The sequence below is a fragment of the Gigantopelta aegis genome, chromosome 14 (assembly GCF_016097555.1).
Source record: "Gigantopelta aegis isolate Gae_Host chromosome 14, Gae_host_genome, whole genome shotgun sequence".
NCBI lineage: Eukaryota > Metazoa > Mollusca > Gastropoda > Neomphalida > Peltospiridae > Gigantopelta > Gigantopelta aegis.
Window position 1 is genome coordinate 18,164,289 of NC_054712.1, and position 22,077 is coordinate 18,186,365.

The 22,077-nt window shown below is 36.0% G+C and overlaps 2 protein-coding genes across 2 annotated transcripts in view; one reads left to right on the forward strand and one right to left on the reverse strand.

Moving 5' to 3' along the window:
• LOC121388144 (RING finger and SPRY domain-containing protein 1-like) overlaps nt 1–2,628 on the reverse strand; it is a 77,150-nt gene extending 74,522 nt beyond the window's left edge. The window contains exon 1 of the mRNA XM_041519381.1: nt 2,544–2,628. The gene's annotated coding sequence lies outside the window, so the exon portion shown is untranslated. The remainder of the gene's footprint in view (nt 1–2,543) is intronic.
• Nucleotides 2,629–8,776: 6,148 nt separating this feature from the next.
• LOC121388835 (Golgi apparatus protein 1-like) overlaps nt 8,777–22,077 on the forward strand; it is a 73,792-nt gene continuing 60,491 nt past the window's right edge. The window contains exons 1-3 of the mRNA XM_041520350.1: nt 8,777–9,217; nt 14,740–14,772; nt 20,780–20,866. Coding sequence (XP_041376284.1) covers nt 8,777–9,217; nt 14,740–14,772; nt 20,780–20,866 — 561 coding nt within the window. The remainder of the gene's footprint in view (nt 9,218–14,739; nt 14,773–20,779; nt 20,867–22,077) is intronic.

Genomic DNA, 22,077 nt, shown 5'->3' on the forward strand with positions numbered 1-22,077 from the left:
AATGAAAATTTAGTTTGATTAGATATAAAACAGTACATCCAACTAAATGTTACTTCTAATACTGGTAATAAAACACTAGAACATAAGGTGTTTTTTTAAAGCTAGTACCCGATCCTCTGAACAAAATGTTACAAACTTTGTTTAACTTAATAAAATTCTTGAGATCCTAAATGCTGCAACACTAAATTTCAGGAAGCACAGGCACTTGTGCAAAGACATTGTGTGGATCAAGACCTAGACTGCGGCAAGCAAAGTTTATGAAGGTTAGATTATGCTCCCCCAGAGAATATACCGTAAAAAGACATTTTGTTTGGAGCAGGTTGGGTTTCGACACTGGAAACACCCTCATAAATACATGTATGCTTGAAATAATGGTTCACTGCGTAACCAAGTGGCGGTCAGTGGTAATTTGAAGTTGCATAACCAATTAACTCACAAACAAAATGATAGCTCTCATGAAATATTATGCCCTAAGATATACATGGTAGTGTTTGGTAAAAAGGATGCCTAGTCTCCGAGATACCCTGGACTAATGAGAACAGAGGATGAGGTACAGATGTTTGACTGAATAAAGTAAAGTTTGTTTTATTTAACGACGCCACTAGAGCACATTGATTTTTAATCTTATCATCGGCTATTGGACATGAAACATATGGTCATTCTGACACTGTTTTTTAAGAGGAAACCCACTGTCACCACATAGGCTACTCTTTTACGACAGGCAGCAAGGGATCTTTTATTTGCGCTTTCCACAGGCAGGATAGCACAAACCATGGCCTTTGTTGAACCAGTTATGGATCTCTGGTCGGTGCAAGTGGTTTACACCTACCCATTGAGCCTTGCGGAGCACTCACTCAGGGTTTAGAGTCGTATCTGGATTAAAAATCCCATGCCTCGACTGGGATCCGAACCCAGTACCTACCATCTGCAGCCGGTTTGACTGAATAAATATATCAGAAATTTTGCTATAATACATAACATATGAATACTACATACATATTCCAAATAATGTAAAGGTATTTTAAATTTCGAGTATTATCTATATAGTCCGTCCAATGGGGAACACCTTTTTTCATACTATGAAATTTAGTACAAGTTATTTATTTCTGAATTAAGTCAATGAATCATTATTTTATGGTACCATTATAATTTATACAATTTTGATCGACATATGTTTTCAATAATTCGTTTGTAACTGTCTGCTTAAGTCAAATAAATATTGTGAATGTTATCAGTTTTTGCTAATGCATTATTTTGGTACCAATGAAATGTCTCACATAGCAAACTTCAGTTATCAAAACAATACCTGCAAAGTTATCATCTGCTAATTAGCTGACATCAGACCTGCCAAAGTTAGATAATATCCCATATGATCCTTACACTTAACAATAAAATTTATGAAAGGCTAGTTGGGTTATTTCTTTTATCATTCCAAGCAAAATTATTTTCAGTAATTTCTGGTGATGGCCTATTTACATGTATATTTACATGTAGTACAAATCAAGGTCACTTGCATGGTGGAGGTAGATTTAAAAAAATAAAATAATTCTGAGCCTATATCACGAGCACTTCAAGTGGAAATCCATATTTTGGTGCCCTTGTCACATAGAACAGGGGGTACAGACATCAATCTATGACAAGAACATAACGTAAATATGTTTTTGGTTAAAACCGTTTACTGTTCTGAAAAATATCTGATATTTTTACCAGTAACAAATATTTTACGATTTTATTTTCAAAAGAAAAATTTGATGTAAATTACTACATAGAGTGTAGACCCTACACAACCATAACAAGGACAAGTATAGACAGCCAATGAGGTTTATCAAAATATAACACCTTTATGACTCAAGAGCTTGTTTTTTTAAGGAAAACTTGCTGTTCATGGGAGATTATCACATACAGGTTGTTGTTTTTTACAATAAACCAATGTGACTTGAGAAAGGTAAAGTATTATTATACTGAATATGTACAACGTATTTTTTTTATTATAATTTAATAGGCCCCGATTTGGCTTATCGTACTGAAAACACATGACACCAGAATAATTTTAAAAATTAATTTAGTGCCTATAGTCCTTCCCACAGGGAACACCTTTTATCATACTATGTTATTTATTTCTGAGCCCAATGTTTTCTAAATTGGACACAAAATGGATGAGTCTTTTTAAAAAAAAAAATTCCTAAACACTTTTTAATTTTTTCTTACATCAAACCAAACTAAAATTTACACAAAAAAACAAACGTTTTTGTAGGATGGGAAAGACTAGATAATTCTTAATTCATTAATTACTACTATCATTTTATATGTCACAAATCTGATAAAAAATTATAACAGAGCACCTTTCAGAAAACAAAATAATAAATAAATAAATAATGTGGCACACATTTGTCATCATTTGCAATTTCGATTTTGGTAAACAAGGAAGCAGTGATTATTACGTAACTCGTAAATTATATTGTATCACATCGACATTCATTTAGATTAATTAAAAAATAAGTAATGGATGAAAATTAAAAACAATAAATTGGAATGCAAACAACCTGTGCATACAATGTTGTCTATGGTAATATTTTTAGCAGCCGAAATTCTCCAAATCCTTCATAAAATCACCATAATCAAACAGAGTAGTTTACCCTTATGAAAGACATTCGGAACACCTCGGCCAATTCCGCTTCTGATTTCACTCGGAACATATCCCGAAATACTCGAATAGTCAGCCAAAAAAATTAAGTGTGTTTGTTTGTTTCATTGTGGGTTTTTTTGGTGTTTTTTTAATTAATATAATTTTTTATTCATTCATTTATTTATTTATTCAGTTAATAACTCCAGTTTAGCTTGACATAAAAAGATAAAGAAAAGTCGGTTTGAAAATAACTAAAATGTTTTAATTTTATATGCAGTTTGTAAAATCATTGCTCAAGATAAACTTGAATCATACGATTATATATTTTATATCGGGACCAGTTAACTAAATCTGTTGTTTTCCTCTTCCATGTACTCAGAAGTATACAAAAAAAGAAAAGAAAAAAGTTTTAAATATTTGATAAAACACATTTTACAGAAATGAGAGAGAAGTTTGAAAAAAAGAAAGGAAAAAAGTTGCGTTAATATAAGGGGTCATTTATTATTTTATCTTGTATACTGACTAAACTACAGCCGTTTTAATTATCCTACCCCTACTTTTTGCATGGTACAGATTTCAACACTTATTAAAAACATCAAAATATTTAAAAATCGGAATAGATTTGGCAACTAACAAATCCCATTCCATAAACTACATATATCAGGCTATTCAAAGATACCTTCAGACCTAGGGTGGTAAAGGAGTGGAAACTTTCCGGGAATTTGGGAAACTTTAAGGAATTTTCAATGGGGCGGGAATTTTGGGAATTTTGGGAATTTTGGGAAATTTTCAATTTTACAAGGTAACGATTTTGTTATTAACATTAAACGGTTTTTTCAAACCCGGTAGCTTAACTGACACCAGTCTAAAGCCTACGATTCATAAATGATATTCCAAAGGACCCTAGTAAGTGTAATATTTTAAAATTATTGGTTTAAGCATGGAAATATACTTCTCATAATTATATGCCCTAGTAAGTGTAATATTTTAAAATTATTGGTTTAAGCATGGAAATATACTTCTCATAATTATATGAAAAATCTTAGTTTTAAAGAATGAATGAATGAATGAATGAATGTTTAACGACACCCCAGCACGAAAAATACATCGGCTATTGGGTGTCAAACTATGGTAATGCAAATAAATAAAGTGATGATCAACATCAATATAAAAATTCAAGACTTAAACAAAAACAGTGTAAAGAACTGTGCAAAAACACAAATATCACAGAATTTTACGGATACTGAATCTTACTCAAAACTTCAATTTTGTGCTGTATTGGCCATTCTCAAAGAGAATGTTACACCCCTGCACCACGGTGAGGTTACAGCACGCGCAGGGGTAGTTTTAAAGTGTCATATTCTAGTTTCAACCCGTGAAAATTAACACTAAGTTTAGTTAATCTACAAAGTTGTAACACATTTGGATAAAGTTACAATTGAGTGAAACATGAGTCTGTGACTTTGAAATGGTGAAATACCCTCTAAAAATAAACTAAAACTCGACTCCATAACTGTTACTTCTCAGACGCACGTGCGTTTTTAAAAATATGAGAAATGCATTTTGTAATATTAAAAACACCAGGATGACCGAAAACACTTCAAATGTACGGAAATGAATAATCTAAACAATAAAATCTAAGTAAAGTATGATTTCAGTTATCAAAACCGGCTCTAATAGTAAACAATATGCCTTAATGTTTAAAAACTATGGTATGTCCCTTTAATATTGAATAACAATGGTTTTATTTTTAATATCGAAATTTTCATGATCGTAATTATATGTTTATGAAACATTACATTGGTGGATTTTAATTTTTACCTTCTAAAATGTTTAATATACCCTTTAACGTCTTGCAAATTGCCAATACTACCACAGTAGTTAACAGTATAGAAGGCCATCAAATTTTACCACCTGTTTCTAATGCCTCGCGGACTTTTCGATGTATGGAAACATTTTTCCACTGCCAAAAAAAGATGGAAAAGAAGTGTATCTGTGCAAATACTGTTCACAGTGTTACGTGAAAAATGCTACTAAACAACGGAAACACCTTGCAAAATGCACCAAGTTTCCTAACAATATGATGAAAACTGTTCCCAAGCAAGTACAAGTGAAATCCAATATTGCTACACCAGCACCTCCAACCATTGATTTGACTGTTTCATCTGGTCCATCCACACCACGCATGCCATCAGCTGCTGTAGCATCTGTTTCATCCACAATAAGCTACTAATATTCTCCAGCTGATACATTGACCTCAAAAGGTAGCACATCTTCAGCAGTACCATCTTCGAAGGGAACATTCTTCTTCGATTCCATGGATGATAGCACAAGGCAGAAAGCAGATGAAAGCTTGGCGCGAGCAATATATGCATCAGGATCACCACTTATGCTAACATCAAATGTATATTGGAAAAGGTTTTTCAATACAATTCGCCCAGCGTATTCACCCCCAACGCGATATGCATTATCTACTAATTTGTTGGAAGCTGAGTATGTCCGTGTTCATGACAAGGTAACTGAGACAATGCAAAATGCTAATTGTCTAGCAGTGATCTCTGATGGATGGTCAAACATTCGAGGTGAAAGTATCATTAATTACATCATCTCCACGCCACAGCCAGTGTTCTTTAAAAGCATTGATACAACAGATAATCGACACACCAGTGAATACATTGCAAATGAGGTAAAAAATGTCATCACAGACATTGGATGTAACAAAGTCTTTGCTGTCATTACAGATAACGCTGCAAATATGAAAGCTGCATGGAAAATTATTAATGAAGAATACCCTCACATTACACCAATTGGATGTGCAGCTCATGGCCTCAGCCTACTTCTTGGAGATGTGATGAAGTTACAAACAATGCAAATGTTATTCAAGAAAGCCAAAAAGGTGGTGAAGTATGTCAGAGTGCGGCAGATTGTATCAGCCACGTTTAATCAGAAGCAAATGGCCAGAAAGAAAAGCACCAGTCTTAAGCTTCCCAGCAAAACAAGATGGGGTGCAGTTGTCATAATGTATAACAGTCTTCTTGATGGCAAAGAATCTTTGCAAGAGCTGGCTACAATGGAATTAGTTGAGATAGATGCTATTATCAGAAACATTTTACTAGACAATGTGTTCTGGGCTTATATAGTGAGCAGCCTCAAAGTCCTTAACCCAATTGCTTCGGCTATAACCCAGATTGAAGGCGATTCATCTCTACTGTCTGATGTTCCACGACACTTCAAAAATTGAAAGAAAAACTAACCATTGCTCTGCCACAATCACCACTTCAGAAACAAGAAGAAAATGATACCTTAACATTCATTGAGAATCGAGAAGAATTTTGCTTGAAACCAATTCATGCTGCAGCAAATATGTTAGACCCCAAGTGTCATGGAGATGATCTTGATAACCAGCAAATAAGCAGTGCATATGAAGTTATATCGGCTATGACACACTATCTTGAACTTGATGAAGGAAGAGTGCTAGCATGTTTAGCAAAGTACCTTGCAAAGGATGGCTTGTGGAAAGGGGAAGGGGTATGGGCTTCAGCTCAGCATATTTCAGCAGCTACATGGTGGAAGGGTTTATGTGGCACAGACATTCTATCTCCCATTGTTTCAATCATTCTTCAAATACCACCAACGTCGGCAAGTTGTGAACGAAACTGGTCGTTATTTGGCAGCATTCACACCAAGGTGCGCAATAGGCTGACCAATGCAAAGGTGGAAAAACTAATATCAATCAGGTCAAACCTGATACTTTTCGAGTCCACTGAGGATACATCAACGCAACTTGAAGTTGACTTTGAGAATGATGAAGTTGCAGCTAGTTCATCTGAATCTGATGATCTGGATGATATGCAAACTGAATAATCACAAGACTAAATAGTACTAGAGACACAGGCTATATATGTATGTAACAGAGAACACTTGAAATAAGAAACAATTGGTTAAAAGAAAGGTGTTTTAAAGCTTAATTCAGTTTAATAGAGGAAAAAACTTTATGTTCTTATGTTTATAGTTGCATGTATATTATGTTAAGTCACCCACAGACCAATCATCTACTCCTACTCAACTTAGGAGCCAACTATTTACCAGGAAAGATGTGGATAATGGTACTGTTTCTACTTACAGCATTCTTACATTTGACTTCAGATAATGAGAAATTACTGATTTTACGGATCAACATTGGAAGTAATTGTTGACATTTTTTATTTAAAGAAGTTTAAAAAGTAAATTTAAATTTTATTATGCAGTTAATTGTCACGGTAGCCTAATGGCCATTTAAATCATTTATACGTCATTTGTTATACTAGTAAAATCAACCTGGAAAACAAGTATTGTATGGTGGAAAAGATATGGATCACAGAACAATTTCTCAGTTGCAATATTAAAAGTCCTTTTGATTCTCTGTTTCTGAATTGTTTTATATGTACACAGTACCCTAATCTTTATATTCATTGCCAAAAAAAAAAAAAATTTCAAACTTCCCTAAAGTTCCCATATATTCCCGTAAATTCCTAATATTTCCACTGGAAATTTTCCACTCTGAAAATTCCCGGGAATTTTACAACCCTAGACCTTTGGACCTTTTCGAACATCCCCCTCACCAGATCTTGGACTAATTGAATACACGTTATCTAGATTCATTTAATTCGGGGTGGGGGGATCAGCCTGCCCTCCCCCATACAAAACCTGGAGCCAGTACGACTATGAAAACATCGAAAATGATGTTGAAAGGTTATTCAAAAATAAACATCAATATGGGTGGGGTGGGTGTGGGGTGCGGGGCCTTTGGTTGTATTATTAATTGCTTTTAAATTAAGTCGTTCTACAATTCTGAATGCCATTACAACATGGCATACATGCACTACCATGCAGTTATATTTTTACTGCAGTCTTGATAATGGGAAAGCTAATATAATTTGAAACACACAATTAAGGTGCAAAATGACAATACCAATAACTGTATAGATCAATCTTCTAACAATGGAATATTCTCACCACGTGCAAATATCACAAACAGATACATGTATAGGACGAACACTAATTGTTTCATCTATGACACACTCAAAAAGTTAAAGTGTATTTTGTTTAACGACACCACTAGAGATAATTGATTTATTAATCGTCGGCTACTGGATGCCAGTGTCATCTCCGTCACGATACAAAAGTGACGTAGATGACCGTTACGTAGATGACACAACAATTAATTAGTAAGTAAATTTGTTCATATGAAGAGAATGACCGAGTTATGTTGTTTCTGATCTATCGATTTACACTCGTTTATTAAAAAAGATCAAACAATTTTGTGTGTCTGACTTCTGGTTCATGAGAAGCATGCCGCTTGTAGATGACATGTAATAAATGTACGCACCTGTATCGTGTCCAAAAATTAACAACATCGGCTTTCATTTCAACAGAAACGACATGGCTGTTGTGGATATTAAAAAAATTATACGATCGCAAACTTGCAGTATCACAAGGAAATAGTAGTTATATGGCAATTCAAATTTTCTAGCACCTCGAAGTAGTCGTGACGTAGATGACAAGGAATCTGGAGACATGTATTTTTTAAACTGAAAACTTCGATTATTAAAAATATAATTAAAGTAGCCAACAAGTTCTTTTGGACAATTCATGAAGGAATATGTTTTATGGGGACTTTTTGACAAAATACGTGTTATTTAATACGTACTGGTAGTGGCTACCTTGTAAATTAGAAACCAGGCAATGTAGACAGCCGCTTTTTGACTGTGTCCCCAGGACAGCGTGCTTGAACCTTAATTGGACATAGGCACGTCAAATTAATCGCAAAAACAAGCAGGCACAAGCATAAAATATTGGTAGTAAATCTTAAAGCAGAGATGAATTTTACTTGTAGAATGCAGGAAATGGCATTTTAGGACATCTAGTTTTCATACCCCCGAACCCCCTAGAAACTTTGCTTTGCGTCCTCGATCTCAGTCAGCCTCCCCAATGTTTACTTGCTTCCGCCGTGCCTGATAAGTTTAGTGAACGCAGTCCAGTTTAGAGTATACACTAGTATGTGACGTTATGCTGCACACGCTGGTGCTGCGATAATTAAGGAGAGGTTTGCGACAACAATATTATTGTGGATCTCTTGATCAGAGGAAGGAAGTACACAGGTAGACGAAGATGGCTGCCTACGGACGACGTGTCGTTTATTTTTCAACAATATTGTTTGTTCTGTTTTATGCACAAACAAATGTACAGGGTCTGCCACCGTTTCCAAAGGGGGATACCGTAAACAATTTTCATGGTCTGAAGAATGGAAATCCAGACGACGTGTCAGAATTACACAAGTTTCCCCAGAAATCGAAAGATCATTTTGCAGGAAAAAATAATTTCCATCCAAATAATAAAATTCCGAGATTCTATGCACCGCCAGGTGAAAACAAATTAGGAATTAATAATAAACCAGTCGACCATCTCGGACAGCAGCCCCAGTTTCGCAGCCCTAAGCCAATTAAAATAGCAGATTCACCAGAATGTGCGGAGGACGTCCAGCGATTCTGCAGTCGAGGGATACGGGGAAATAACTTTGCAATTCTGAACTGCTTGCAAAGTGATCTGAAGGTTTGTGGTTATAAGAATATATTAAAGCTGGGTGGTATTGAAATTTGACGTTTGGTATTTGTATTAGTATTTTTGGAGTGATTTAACTCTGTATCGGTACAGTATTTGCTAAATTGACACAATACTGATATTGAGTGGTATTTTCGGTGTACTCTGCTTTAAATGCATGCCAGAGTTGAGGCTCAACTGCTAATTTCATGTAAATAAAATTAATTTTCATACACAAGGCTCTCATTTGATTCACACAATATTTTATAAGAACTGCTGAATAAACAGAATGACAGAAATGACAGAAAGTAAAAATCGTCAGTTACAATCAATTATATCTGTAACTGAGGACAAAATATCAGACAACAGTTAGTGAAAACAAAAGATAGAGTGACCGTTCTGATCACGTGACAAATTTGGCACCAAATAAGTGGGGTTTTCAGTCGGATATTGCCGAATCCATTAAAAATAAAAATGTTTTTATTGCTCAAATAAAATATAACTGATTATGTGTATTAAACATACAAATGGATACAGGTATGGGACGAAATAGAGGCTGTTAAAAATACAATTAAATTGCGTTGTGGTAAATGTCGTAAATGTTTCGTCAGTTGCTTTTTCGTACACAATGCGGCTTGTTTCCTTTGATGTCCAGTGTGTGTGGGTTTTTTATGTGTGGAAAAGTGTGCATTTGGAAATAGCGGAGATAAGTGCTGGGAAAAAAGAGGGGCGCAGAAAAATAAAGGAGGGCGGAGAACGTGAAAGGAGGGCGGCAATAGCAGGGTGGGCCACCCCGCTAAAATGGAGCAGCGAGAACACTGCTTCAGGTATATTGTAAACTAGTGCTTTACTAAATGGCGGGAAACATTTTTCAATACCGAAATTTCTAAATCGATATTGACATGATACCGACACCAAACAGTATATATACAGTATGGTAACACTAACAGGTCGTTTTGCCCCAGTTACTAGATCGCCTGCGTCGTTTCGACCAGGGTCCATTCGTACTGACATCTGAGTCTGTTCGCCCCCAAATAGGGTTGTTTCACCCTAATTTTTATTTTGTTAATTAAAACATTTATTCTTTGAATTATCATATATGCATCAAGTTTTTGGTTTTTTTTTTTTACACATTGTCATCAATAACCACAGAGTTTGGTCTAATACGCAGATGGTTTATACTAAAATTTGAGTCATTAATTTTTTTCTCTTCTTTTTAGGTTGAAATATTCGCTGGAAATAAAACAATTCCTTTCTTTGTTTTTACTTGTTCCATCTTGTTTTTTATGGTAGGCGTAGTGGGTCTAATATATATTACTGCACTCACAACGTACACCCATAAAATAGGTGAAAATATATAAATAGATTAGTTCAAATGGGAAGTAAGCCTAGTCTGATTTTGCCCAGTTCCAAGTGACAGATGGTGGATTGCCAAAGATAGTGGAAAACTATTTGATTAGTTTTACAGTTGAAACCAGGTGAGAGTTCATCACAGTCCACTGTAGTTGTGGCTCATGAACACAGTATTATATTAAAAATATTTGACTAATAAATATATAATTGGGGCGAATCGACTCACTTTTGGGTGAAATGACTCGGTACGAATAAGCTTTAGAACGAACCAACCCTGGGTGAACGGGTCTAAGGGCGAAACGACCCGGATTCCAGTGTACCACCCAACTCTAGAATATATCCCACTTCTGGGTACATTACAGGAAACATCTTGTTCTGTATCATGTCGCAATTCACTACACAAGTTTCAGAGATCACTACAGAATTTTAAAACATTATTTACAGTAGTTGCTCATCAATTTTTATTTAGGTAGAAATATCGCTAAATTAATCAAGATTTTACAAACAAAATGTTCCCTGCATTATGTTCTACATGTATATTGCGTTATGATTTGCTATGCAAGTTTCAAAGATTGCTACATAATTTTAAAATGTTAAACCAGTTGCTAATCCCAATTTTCAATCAATTGAAAATATGTCTGATCCAGATTTTGAAAACAAAATGTTCACTGAACAGGTTTTTAATTGTGCTGGCCCGTGGTTGTCCTCCTTACTTGCCCCAGCCTGAGTATACTATGCCATTTAAATGCTAGATGGACATTTTGATGAATATAATTGCTCTCTCACTTTCTCAGAGACAACGAAAACACAAAATTTCTGCCTACCACAAAGTAGGCTCTCCAGACAAAGATTTCCACTGTAGTATGGAAATAATGTTTGATGTTAAATGTACCAAATTGATGTTACATTGTTCATTTTTGAATTCTCAGATAACAAATACTTCACATGCATGTATTAACCACTAACACATGCACACTACAGGAAGAAACCTAATGCACACCATGCTGTTGTGTCCGACCAGGTTTACCACTGTGCTCTGCCCATACATCCCATGTATACATATATATATGTATCCTTAAATAACTTAATTGCAACAACAAAAAAAGAGAAAAACCCCGACAGTTTAGTGAAAAATGTTTTATTAAAGGTAGGGTCAACTCAAACAAGAGCCTTGTGTTGGAAAGATGCATACCCGGACCGCCAACACATACTGACACTTTGGCAAATGAAAACCGCGTAATTTTAGAGTTAATAAAAAACCATGATTATTCCTGCTAACTGACCACCTCCTGTATGTACAGTGTAAACAAAAGCAGTAATTACAAACAGTACAAGAAGTGTACCGTAAAACACTCAAAAATTATTTCTTTCATTCTTACCGTCAACCATGTTCTGTAAGTAAGCGTAGGAATACATGTGTACATACTATTGATGTTTTGGGTTTTTTTTTTTAACAGAATAAAAACAAATAAAAAATATATTGTAATTTTTTTTTTTATATAACATGAATATCTCATCCAGTTTCCCTTATTTTTTTAATCGAGAAAACAGTTCACTTCCTTGTTCTATTTTTAAAACGATCACCGAACTGGGTCATTGGGCTTCTCGCCCATCCAGCTAAAAATAGTTCCAATCGATCTTGGTCTTCCGTGATGACGTATTTTTATGAGGTTTATGGAAGGATAACACTTGGTTTTTTAGTGACGTCAGCCAATCAGAATACAGTAAATCGTATAAATTCAGAAAGTTTGTAATTATAATAATATAATAAACTATTTAACTAAATATATTTCAAGTTGCATTAACGGAACAAAATGGGTTATAGTTTTTTCTCTGTTTAATAATCCAAAGGAAAAATGTAGACTATCACTATTAGGCCTATTGATATGCTACGTTGGAACAAAAACGACAACCCACGGTACCCAAGTAATTATTTTCTTTTCTTTGGGACTCCGTAATTGGTCAGTTCTGTGGTTTTAGATGGAAAAGTCTACTTAATCAATAGTTTTACAGAACAATTTACAGTAATAAACCATGTCCATTACAATTTTAGGGGCGACAGGTAATATTCCACAATACTGGTATGTATTTTTGTGTCTAGACAGCGTCAATTAATTGGCTCGTCTGGTTACCAATCAAATACACACCTGTCAATCAGGAATCACAGGTAGAAGCAACTAACAGCATTTCTATAGACCAATTAACTAAAAAAACATTGTTAATTCTTTCGACTTGTTGTGTAGCCACTTTGACAATGGTATTTTATTTTGTATTGAAAAATAATAAATATAGTGCTGGATATACTTATTGCTGGCTTACTAGTATGTGTATTATTACAGAACATTGCAATGTATGACTATTTATCATCCCACAAAAACCAGGTAGATTGTGTTTCTCTAGTTCTAAGGCTCATTCCTGACGTTATGCATTAAGTATTACGTAACCACCAGCTCACCAGAGGGCGTACTCACTGAGATGGTACAAAATGGCTGCGCCCGTTATATATAATAGCCGTCACATTTAACCGTTTTATTAATTAACTATATGATTATACATGTTGATATTAAGCAATAATGTGCATTATATATCGTTGAATATGCATACCAGGCCAAATGCCTTAACTGTCCTCTCCTTTAATATTATTTTTAAAAATGTGTTTGTTACAAAACACACTTGCAAAAGGTTTTGCCTTGGTGTCCTAATTTTTATTGCTGTTTCCCCTTCCTCCTAATAAAATTCAACCACTTACAGAATGTGGGTCGTTTCATCATCTTTCTTGTTAGGTCAGAGTCAAGCATTTATGTTTTTCCCCCATATTTATTATTGGTATATGGTCAAAATGGCTCTAAAGTGAAATGTCCCCAAACATGTAAGTCAAAATGGCCAGTTTTTTAAATTTTGTTTTGCTCCTTTATTTAGTTGTTCAAACCTGGACAAATTCTGCCTAGATGTTTGTCACTAATTAATGTTTGTTAAGACTAGTGTTTGCGCTACACATTAAACTTAATGACCACTTCAGGAACCAGTCATAATATACTCTTCAAAAAAAGTAGGGGAACCTGAAATATTAAAACATGTTTTGACCACAGACATCCTAATAAATATCAACACACTGAAACACATTCCATAGTTTGCACATGCATCACACAATTGTCCCGTACAGGTGTGTGGGGTGTCATTCTCAATTTTGACAATTTCCAGGAAGCTTCCATTAATCACTTTGGAACATTATTTCTGTCAATCTTTTTAATTCTGTTGATCATACACTTGTTATTGTTTTTTATTGTTTGAATTTACGATTTACTGATAAAAAAACGTCAAATTTCAAATTTCACTTCTGACTCCATTCGTCCTTCAAGATCTTTGGTGGTCATAAAACCTGTAATACTGCACTACCGGTTGTAATGTTTGGCTAATTAATTTACTATTAAATTATCATATAACCATTCCCCACAGCTAATATACCTTACAATTTTGGCAATTGTAAATTCTTATTAGTTCCTCTACTTTTTTTGAAGAGTATACAGTGTTCGAGATAAAAAATTTTGGTAGTATCCCAGTTGGATACTAACATTTCAAAATCTGGTATCCCACCTAAGAATTTAGTATTATATGGTATCCCGGTGGGATACTGGGTTCTTGAAGTCAGGTATCCAAAATTAAATTCTGGTATCCCCAGGATATTGGGATATCAGGACATTTCGGTGTCAAATATCTGTTGCAAGATCAGTGCAATTTTGACGTAAACATTTTGAATGATTGTCTTTTGTGTATAAAAACAAGGTGTTTTTAATGGTGAAATATGTACATACATTGTACTAAGTAATTCAAATATAATTAGTATTAAAGCTCTTATCGATTGACTCATAGTCCTATGAAAGCATTAAAAAAAAAATTGTACACTTTTTTCTGGTCTGTCCCTGTATCGTCCAAATTTGTTGCTAATAAATGTATTTCTCTTGTATATTTAAGGACATTTTGAATTTTTCAGTTTGGCTGTTTTGACTTTTGTTGAAAGCCGTTAACACTTTGCAGTGAATGCACTTTAAAATAAGTCGAAAACTGAGGGTGGTCCGGACCCCCCAGATACACGCCTGAAATATTTCATGTACACTTCAAGTAATTTTTACAATACATGTAGATGCAAACTGAGGGCAATCTCTTCATGTTTTATTTTCCAGACTGATGAGGAACTGAATGTGCAGTGTCATCACGTGAGTATGATTTATCAAATATCACCACCTGTCATTTGAAACCCAAAACAACCAAACATTTATCTGCTGGAACCCACCACACCATTAGACGTGGCTTGTTTGATGGACATTTAAAAAACCCAAAAACATATATATGTATGTATGTATATAAATATATATATATATACTCTTCAAAAGAAGAAACGCAAAACCACATTGTCGTAACATTTGGAGAATTGATTTAATTATTGAATGGTGAGTCCGATAATTACCAAATGTTGCAGGATTGTTCACAATTCACTCTAGTCCATTGTGAGTAAGTGATAGGACACACCACCAAGGTCAAGGTCATCTGGAGTCAATACCGGGTGTGGCAACCAGAGTACGGATGACGTCCCGGGGGATGGTGGCCCACTCGGCCTGCAAGGCTGCTGCCAGCTCGGGCAGGGTCTGGGGCTGTGGTTGTCGCTGTCGGAGGCGTCGGTCCAACTCGTCCCATAGATGCTCAATTGGGTTCAAATCCGGTGATATCGATGGCCAAGGAAGGACATTAATGTTGTTGTTCTGTAGAAAAGCCGTTGTGAGACGTGCTGTGTGAGGCCTGGCGTTGTCATGTTGGAACACTGCGTTGGCGTTGGCCATAACTGGAACGATGTGTGGCCGGAGGATCTGGTCAATGTAGCCCTGTGCATTCAGGTTGCCCTGCACGTGGACCAGGTCAGTTCTGCCAGTGTGTGAGATGGCTGCCCACACCATGACACCACCCCCGCCGAATCTGTCCACTTCCTGCACGCAGTTTGCCGCATAACGTTCACCACGACGCCTATACACGCGACATCTTCCATCATGACGTCGGAGCAGAAATCGGGACTCGTCACTGAACCACACCTGTCTCCATCGCAGTTGAGGCCATTGTCGATGAATCTGGCACCACTGCAGTCGGAGTCGACGGTGTTGTGGTGTTAAGATGACACCTCGAACTGGACATCTGGCACGAATTCCTACCTCACATAGGCGGTTCCGTACGGTCTGGTCGGATATCCTGCGCAAACCTGGTATTGCTGCGGCTGTGGAGGTGGCAGTAGTCAATCGTTCCCGAAGGTGGCGTACCCGGATGTAGCGGTCCTGCCCGGGGGTAGTGACCCGTGGTCGACCGGATCTAGGGAGGTCACGTGTTGATCCATGTTGCTGGTAACGGTCCCACAGTCTGGAGATGGTGCTTGGGGACACATGGAATGCCCTGGCAACGGCCGTTCTGGATTCGCCTGCGTCTAGTCGGCCGATGGCATTGTTTCTCTGCGGTTCACTGAGACGTGGCATGTCCTGGATTGTCAACTGTCGGCCAGATACAGAGGCCAGGCAAGCGAACACCCTGCACTTTTATACTGTCGGTGTTCATGTTGCACGTGCAGACAACGCACGTGCAGTGGTGACATGGTTTGCACGTGGCTGCGTTTTTGAGAATATTCACATTTTGGAACTTTATTGTACAGTAGCTGCGTTTTATCGAATGTAACCGTGGGAATGTGTTTGGGACATGCAATGACCTTATATTCACAAAGCATGAACCGGTAGGAAACATAAAATCGGAGTTATAACCCATTTGTACCCTTTTGCGTTTCTTTTTTTGAAGAGTATATGTATATATATATATGTATGTAGATATATATATGTATGTATATATATATATATATGTATGTATATATATATATATATGTATATATATATATGTATGTGTGTGTGTGTGTATATATATATATATCAGGGTTAGATCTTCATCGTTTTTTCAGGGTGTTAACAGGACTACCTGGCTTTTATTTCAGATAGTTCCTTGAAGTTTCAGGTGGTCCATATTTTGTAATAATTTGAAGTTAAAATAACTGTAAATTTTGTTCGTCTGAGCAACTTTTTACTCACTGGGGTGAGCGGACGAGTACTTTTGGCCAGCCCTATAATAAATCGAACATAATAAATATTGTTAAATGATGAAATCCGAGATCAAAAGTTGATTGAAACATGCGTTAAAATGGGGAAAATTATATCTTTGTATCTCCATGAAAATTAAAATGCATGTATCGGCAATTTCCATAACAGGCATTTCTAGCAGAACACCTCGCCTAAATTTAAATTCGGTGACGCGTGTGTACACCGTTTACGAAAACGTGCAACAATTGCCGATTGATGCATAATTATTATTTTGCTGAAAATTGAGAATAGTTAACTTCGCAGTTCTTTCATTCCGATGTGACGTTGGTAAATTAAACTACCATTCTTTGAAAATGTGCAAGGATGTTATGTTCCAAGTTCAAGATGATTATATTTTGGCAGAAGACAGCATTGACTACAAAATGTGTAACTCGCGCATGCTCAATTTAATCAGGAGGTGGTAACGTTAAAAAAAACTGCATCGCATACTGTGAATATGATATGATGGGGGACCAGTTACGTTAATTGCGATACAATTTTTTTTTTGAACAAGCCGCTGTTTGAAAATAAGTTAGCATAGATCCACAAAACGTTTCATTTGTGGTAAATAAATTTTAAAATTCCAGGTTGTCTGACGGACTACGTGTTTGCAGCTTCAGGTAGTCCTGTTAATTTTCAGGTAGTCTCAGACTACCGGACTACCGTTAAGATACCAGTATATGAAAAGTTACCTGTAAGGCGCAAAAAACGATAATGCCATTTTATCTAAAACCAAATTCTACTATCATTACTCAGTTTAAGGCATTATGTTCTGATTTTCATACTCATTTTTTGAAATTCTGTTCTTTATTTACTTTACTTATTTTAAATTGAGATCGCCCATTGTGGACTTGATATGCTTTACGTAGAAATCCTAACAAAAAACCCATTTTTGCAGAAAATGACTAAAATGGATTTATTGGGTTTTTTTTGTGCCAGAACTGGGAAATAACAAAATAAACAAGAAAAAAATATCTGGCTGAAAAACATAAATCATGATATTTATTAGTCGGTCAGGATACAGGGATAATTGTTTGTTTAGCAAACTAAAAAACACATTTCTATTTTGTCTGTGTAACGTGGCCACGCTCAACACTTACAGTATATGTGTAGTTATGCAGTGTTATTCTATTTATTCAGAGCAGGTTGTAGATGGGGACCCCAGGTGTTACAGTATGTTTACAGTTAGTTATACAGTGCTATTTTATTGATTCAGGGCAGCATGTGGCTGGGGTGTTACAGTATGTGTACAGTTATACACTGTTATTTTATTGATTCAGGGCAAGATGTGGCTGGGGTGTTACAGTATGTGTAGAGTTATACACTGTTATTTTATTGATTCAAAGCAGGATGTGGCTGGAGTGTTACAGTATGTGTAGAGTTATACAGTGTTATTTTATTGATTCAGAGCAGGATGTGGCTGGAGTGTTACAGTATGTGTAGAGTTATACACTGTTATTTTATTGATTCAGAGCAGGATGTGGCTGGAGTGTTAAAGCATGTGTACAGTATTATTTTATTGATTCAGGTCAGGATGTGGCTGGGGTGTTACAGTATGTGTACAGTTCTACAATATTATTTTATTGGTTCAGGGCAGGATGGAGCTGGGGTGTTACAGTATGTGTACAGTTCTACAATATTATTTTATTGATTCAGGGCAGAATGTGGCTGGGGTGTTACAGTATGTGTACAGTTCTATAATATTATTTTATTGATTCAGGGAAGGATGTGGCTGGGGTGTTATATTATGTGTACAGTTATACAGTGTTATTTTATTGATTCAGGGAAGGATGTGGCTGGGGTGTTACAGTATGTGTAGAATTATACAGTATTATTTTATTGATTCAGGGAAGGATGTGGCTGGGGTGTTACAGTATGTGTAGAGTTATACAGTATTATTTTATTGATTCAGGGAAGGATGTGGCTGGGGTGTTATATTATGTGTACAGTTATACAGTGTTATTTTATTGATTCAGGGAAGGATGTGGCTGGGGTGTTATATTATGTGTACAGTTATACAGTGTTATTTTATTGATTCAGGGAAGGATGTGGCTGGGGTGTTACAGTATGTGTAGAGTTTTACAGTGTTATTTTATTGATTCAGGGAAGGATGTGGCTGGGGTGTTACAGTATGTGTAGAGTTTTACAGTGTTATTTTATTGATTCAGGGAAGGATGTGGCTGGGGTGTTACAGTATGTGTAGAGTTATACAGTATTATTTTATTGATTCAGGGCATTTGTTCCCTGCCTTCTTTCCAGTATATATATTTTTTTTAATACAGATTCAGACATTTTAAAGGAATTTAATTTTTGAGGGGCACATTAATTTCCCTATATGCATTCAGAAAGATGCCAATAATTTACGTTTCTAATATAATAATATTAGTAAACTATTAAGCTTCATGAATGTGACAAATTGTACATGGTTGTTTTGTTGATGTGTTCACTTCACTTTGTTAAATAGAATACATTTGTCATTTTAAAACGGTAACCGTTATTATAGACAAGTAATTTTTGTGACAATTTTAATGGTTAATATTAATAGTACTGTTTTACATTTAAAATTCTTATATTTTAGTTATGTAATATACATACAGATTGGGGTGGGACATAACCCAGCGGTAAAGCGTTAGCTTGATGTGCGGTCAGTTTGGGATCGATCCCTGTTGGTGGGCCCATTGGTCTATTTCTCATTCTTGCCAGTGCACCACAACTGGTATGTCAAATGCAGTGGGATGTGCTATCCTGTCTGTGGGATGGTGCATATAAAAGATCCCTTGCTGCTAATGGAACAATGTAGCGGGTTCCCTCAGATGACTACGAGTCAAAATTACTAAATGTTTAACATCCAATAGCCGATGATTAATGAATCAATGTGCTCTAGTGGTGGTGTTGAACAAAACAAACTTAATTTTTTTACATACAGATTCAGCTTCAGGTCAAAGTTTATGTATAAAAAATCATTTTTATTTTGCCTAATGATTTAAAAGGATGTGATTTGTGTAATTTAATTCAAAATAACTGATAAAATGGCAGAGATACATTGTATTCAAGTGACATGCCTCTTGTTAAAATAATGACTGCTTGTTTAATCATTTACATGACTAGGGTAAATTTTTGCTCCACAATTGGTATATATCAAAGACCGTGGTATGTGTTATCCTGTCTGTGAGATGGTGCATATAAAAGATCCCTTCCTGCTAATCGAAAAGAGTAGTTTCCTTCCTCAATATCTGTGTGATCCTTAACCATATGTCTGACGCCATATAACCATAAATAAAATGTGTTGACCTGCCTCGGTAGCGTCGTGGTTAGGCCATCGGTCTACAGGCTGGTAGGTACTGGGTTCGGATCCCAGTCGAGGCATGGGATTTTTAATCCAGATACAGACTCCAAACCCTGAGTGAGTGCTCCGCAAGGCTCAATGGATAGGTGTAAACCACTTGCACCGACCAGTGATCCATAACTGGTTTAACAAAGGCCATGGTTTGTGCTATCCTGCCTGTGGGAAGCACAAATAAAAGATCCCTTGCTGCTAATCGGAAAGAGTAGTGTAGTGGCAACAGCGGGTTTCCTCTCAAAATCTGTGTGGTCCTTAACCATATGTCTGACACCATATAACCGTAAATAAAATATGTTGAGTGTGTCGTTAAATAAAACATTTCATTCTTTCTTTCTTTGAATGTGTTGTTAAATAAAACATTTCCTTTCCTTTCTTAAGGTAAATGTTTAAAGACGGGCCTCTGAAAATTGCGAGAGCATATTAGCACATTGAATTTATGATATCATTTACATGTACATGTTCAAATCCAAATCCAAAATGGGAAATTATCTGAATTTAATTTTATGTAACCCATAAATGGTTTACACACCAATTTTCAGTTTTCAGAAGCCAGAAAGATGTAAATTAACAGCCTATACTGAAATGTTTGAAGAAACAGATTCTGTAAATTATACATACATGAATAGTATATAATATGAATCATATTTGTTGTCCATTTAAATGCTCAGAAGAAACAAGTTATATTTTCTTAAATTGGGGTGTGTTTCTCAATTATTTCAGTTTCTGTGGTCATATAAAATGAACTTAACGAAAGACATACGGTTTGAATCTGCATCAAGAGAAGTGTGTAAACAGGATTTGATCCAGGTGAGTATGCTAAACAACAGTTTAACATGGTAATTTTTGACGTGCCAGTATTTAGTAAATATAAAAGTTACAGACTGTAATTTCAATAAAAAGAATAGCAGCCAAGAGAGGGAGGGGAGAGAAAGAGAGAGATAACGAAATGCATAACATTGTACTGTTATCAGCAAAGATACATATACCTGTATGTACAGTCAGACCTCGTTACAACGACCGTCATTAACTACAACATTTACACCATCTGACCACAAATTGTCGGGAACAAACTTAATTTATTAGCCTGTTCTCACTATTCTCCATTCAGACCCAAAGTCGAAAAACCCCATTTAGTAGGTGCCATGTGACTGGGGACCAGACACGATTGAAGCTGTGAGTGCACTGGACACCGTTTATTATTGAAGCAAAATCATAATATTATGTCTGTGCTTAATTCCAACGCACACATCGTGACAGGTCTGCAAGATATAAGGCTGCTGCTAAGAAAGGAAACAAAAATAAGTTATTTAGTAAACAAGTTAATTTAAAAATCCAATATGGACGACTTCCGAAATAAAAATGACCAACTTGGATGATGTAGCGTTTTGCTTCTTATGCCACCGGAAATATGTTGGGGCGTTTGGGCGTGGGCGGTTTGGGCCATGGGGTGGGTTTGTCCGGGGGACTAGCCTTTCCTTCCCCTCGGGGTCTTCCCCGAGTCCGACCACGCTGAAGTTCCCAATACGACTGGTGCTCCTCATCAATCCTCTTTTCTTACTAAGCAAAATCCCTGTGGCGGCTGCTTAACCTCCCTTAATCAACCTCCTACTAAATAATAATAGGGCTAAAATAAAGAGTTTTCTGTACTATTTGTATTTTTGAAATGCTCGTTCTAAATTAGCGACAAAGTTTTAAATTAAATGGATTATATATTTTATATTAATTATTATTTTTGGAATTGCGCAAATAAAAACTAATTATATAATATCCGTATTCCCCATTGGCTTAATTTCAAAATTGTCCTAAGTAATTCCTGTCCCGGATTGGGCCCCTGGCCTCCAGAAACCGAACCCGGGGTGGACATGCTCGAAGCCTTAGTGGTATAGGAGCATGGAAAAGTCTTCACTCACTCACTCCCCCAACTTATATGCAAATGTGTACAATGGGCTATTTCTATAATGAACTTCCAGTTTGCTATATGAGTACTTTACTGTATTCTATTTATCTCATGTTTGAGT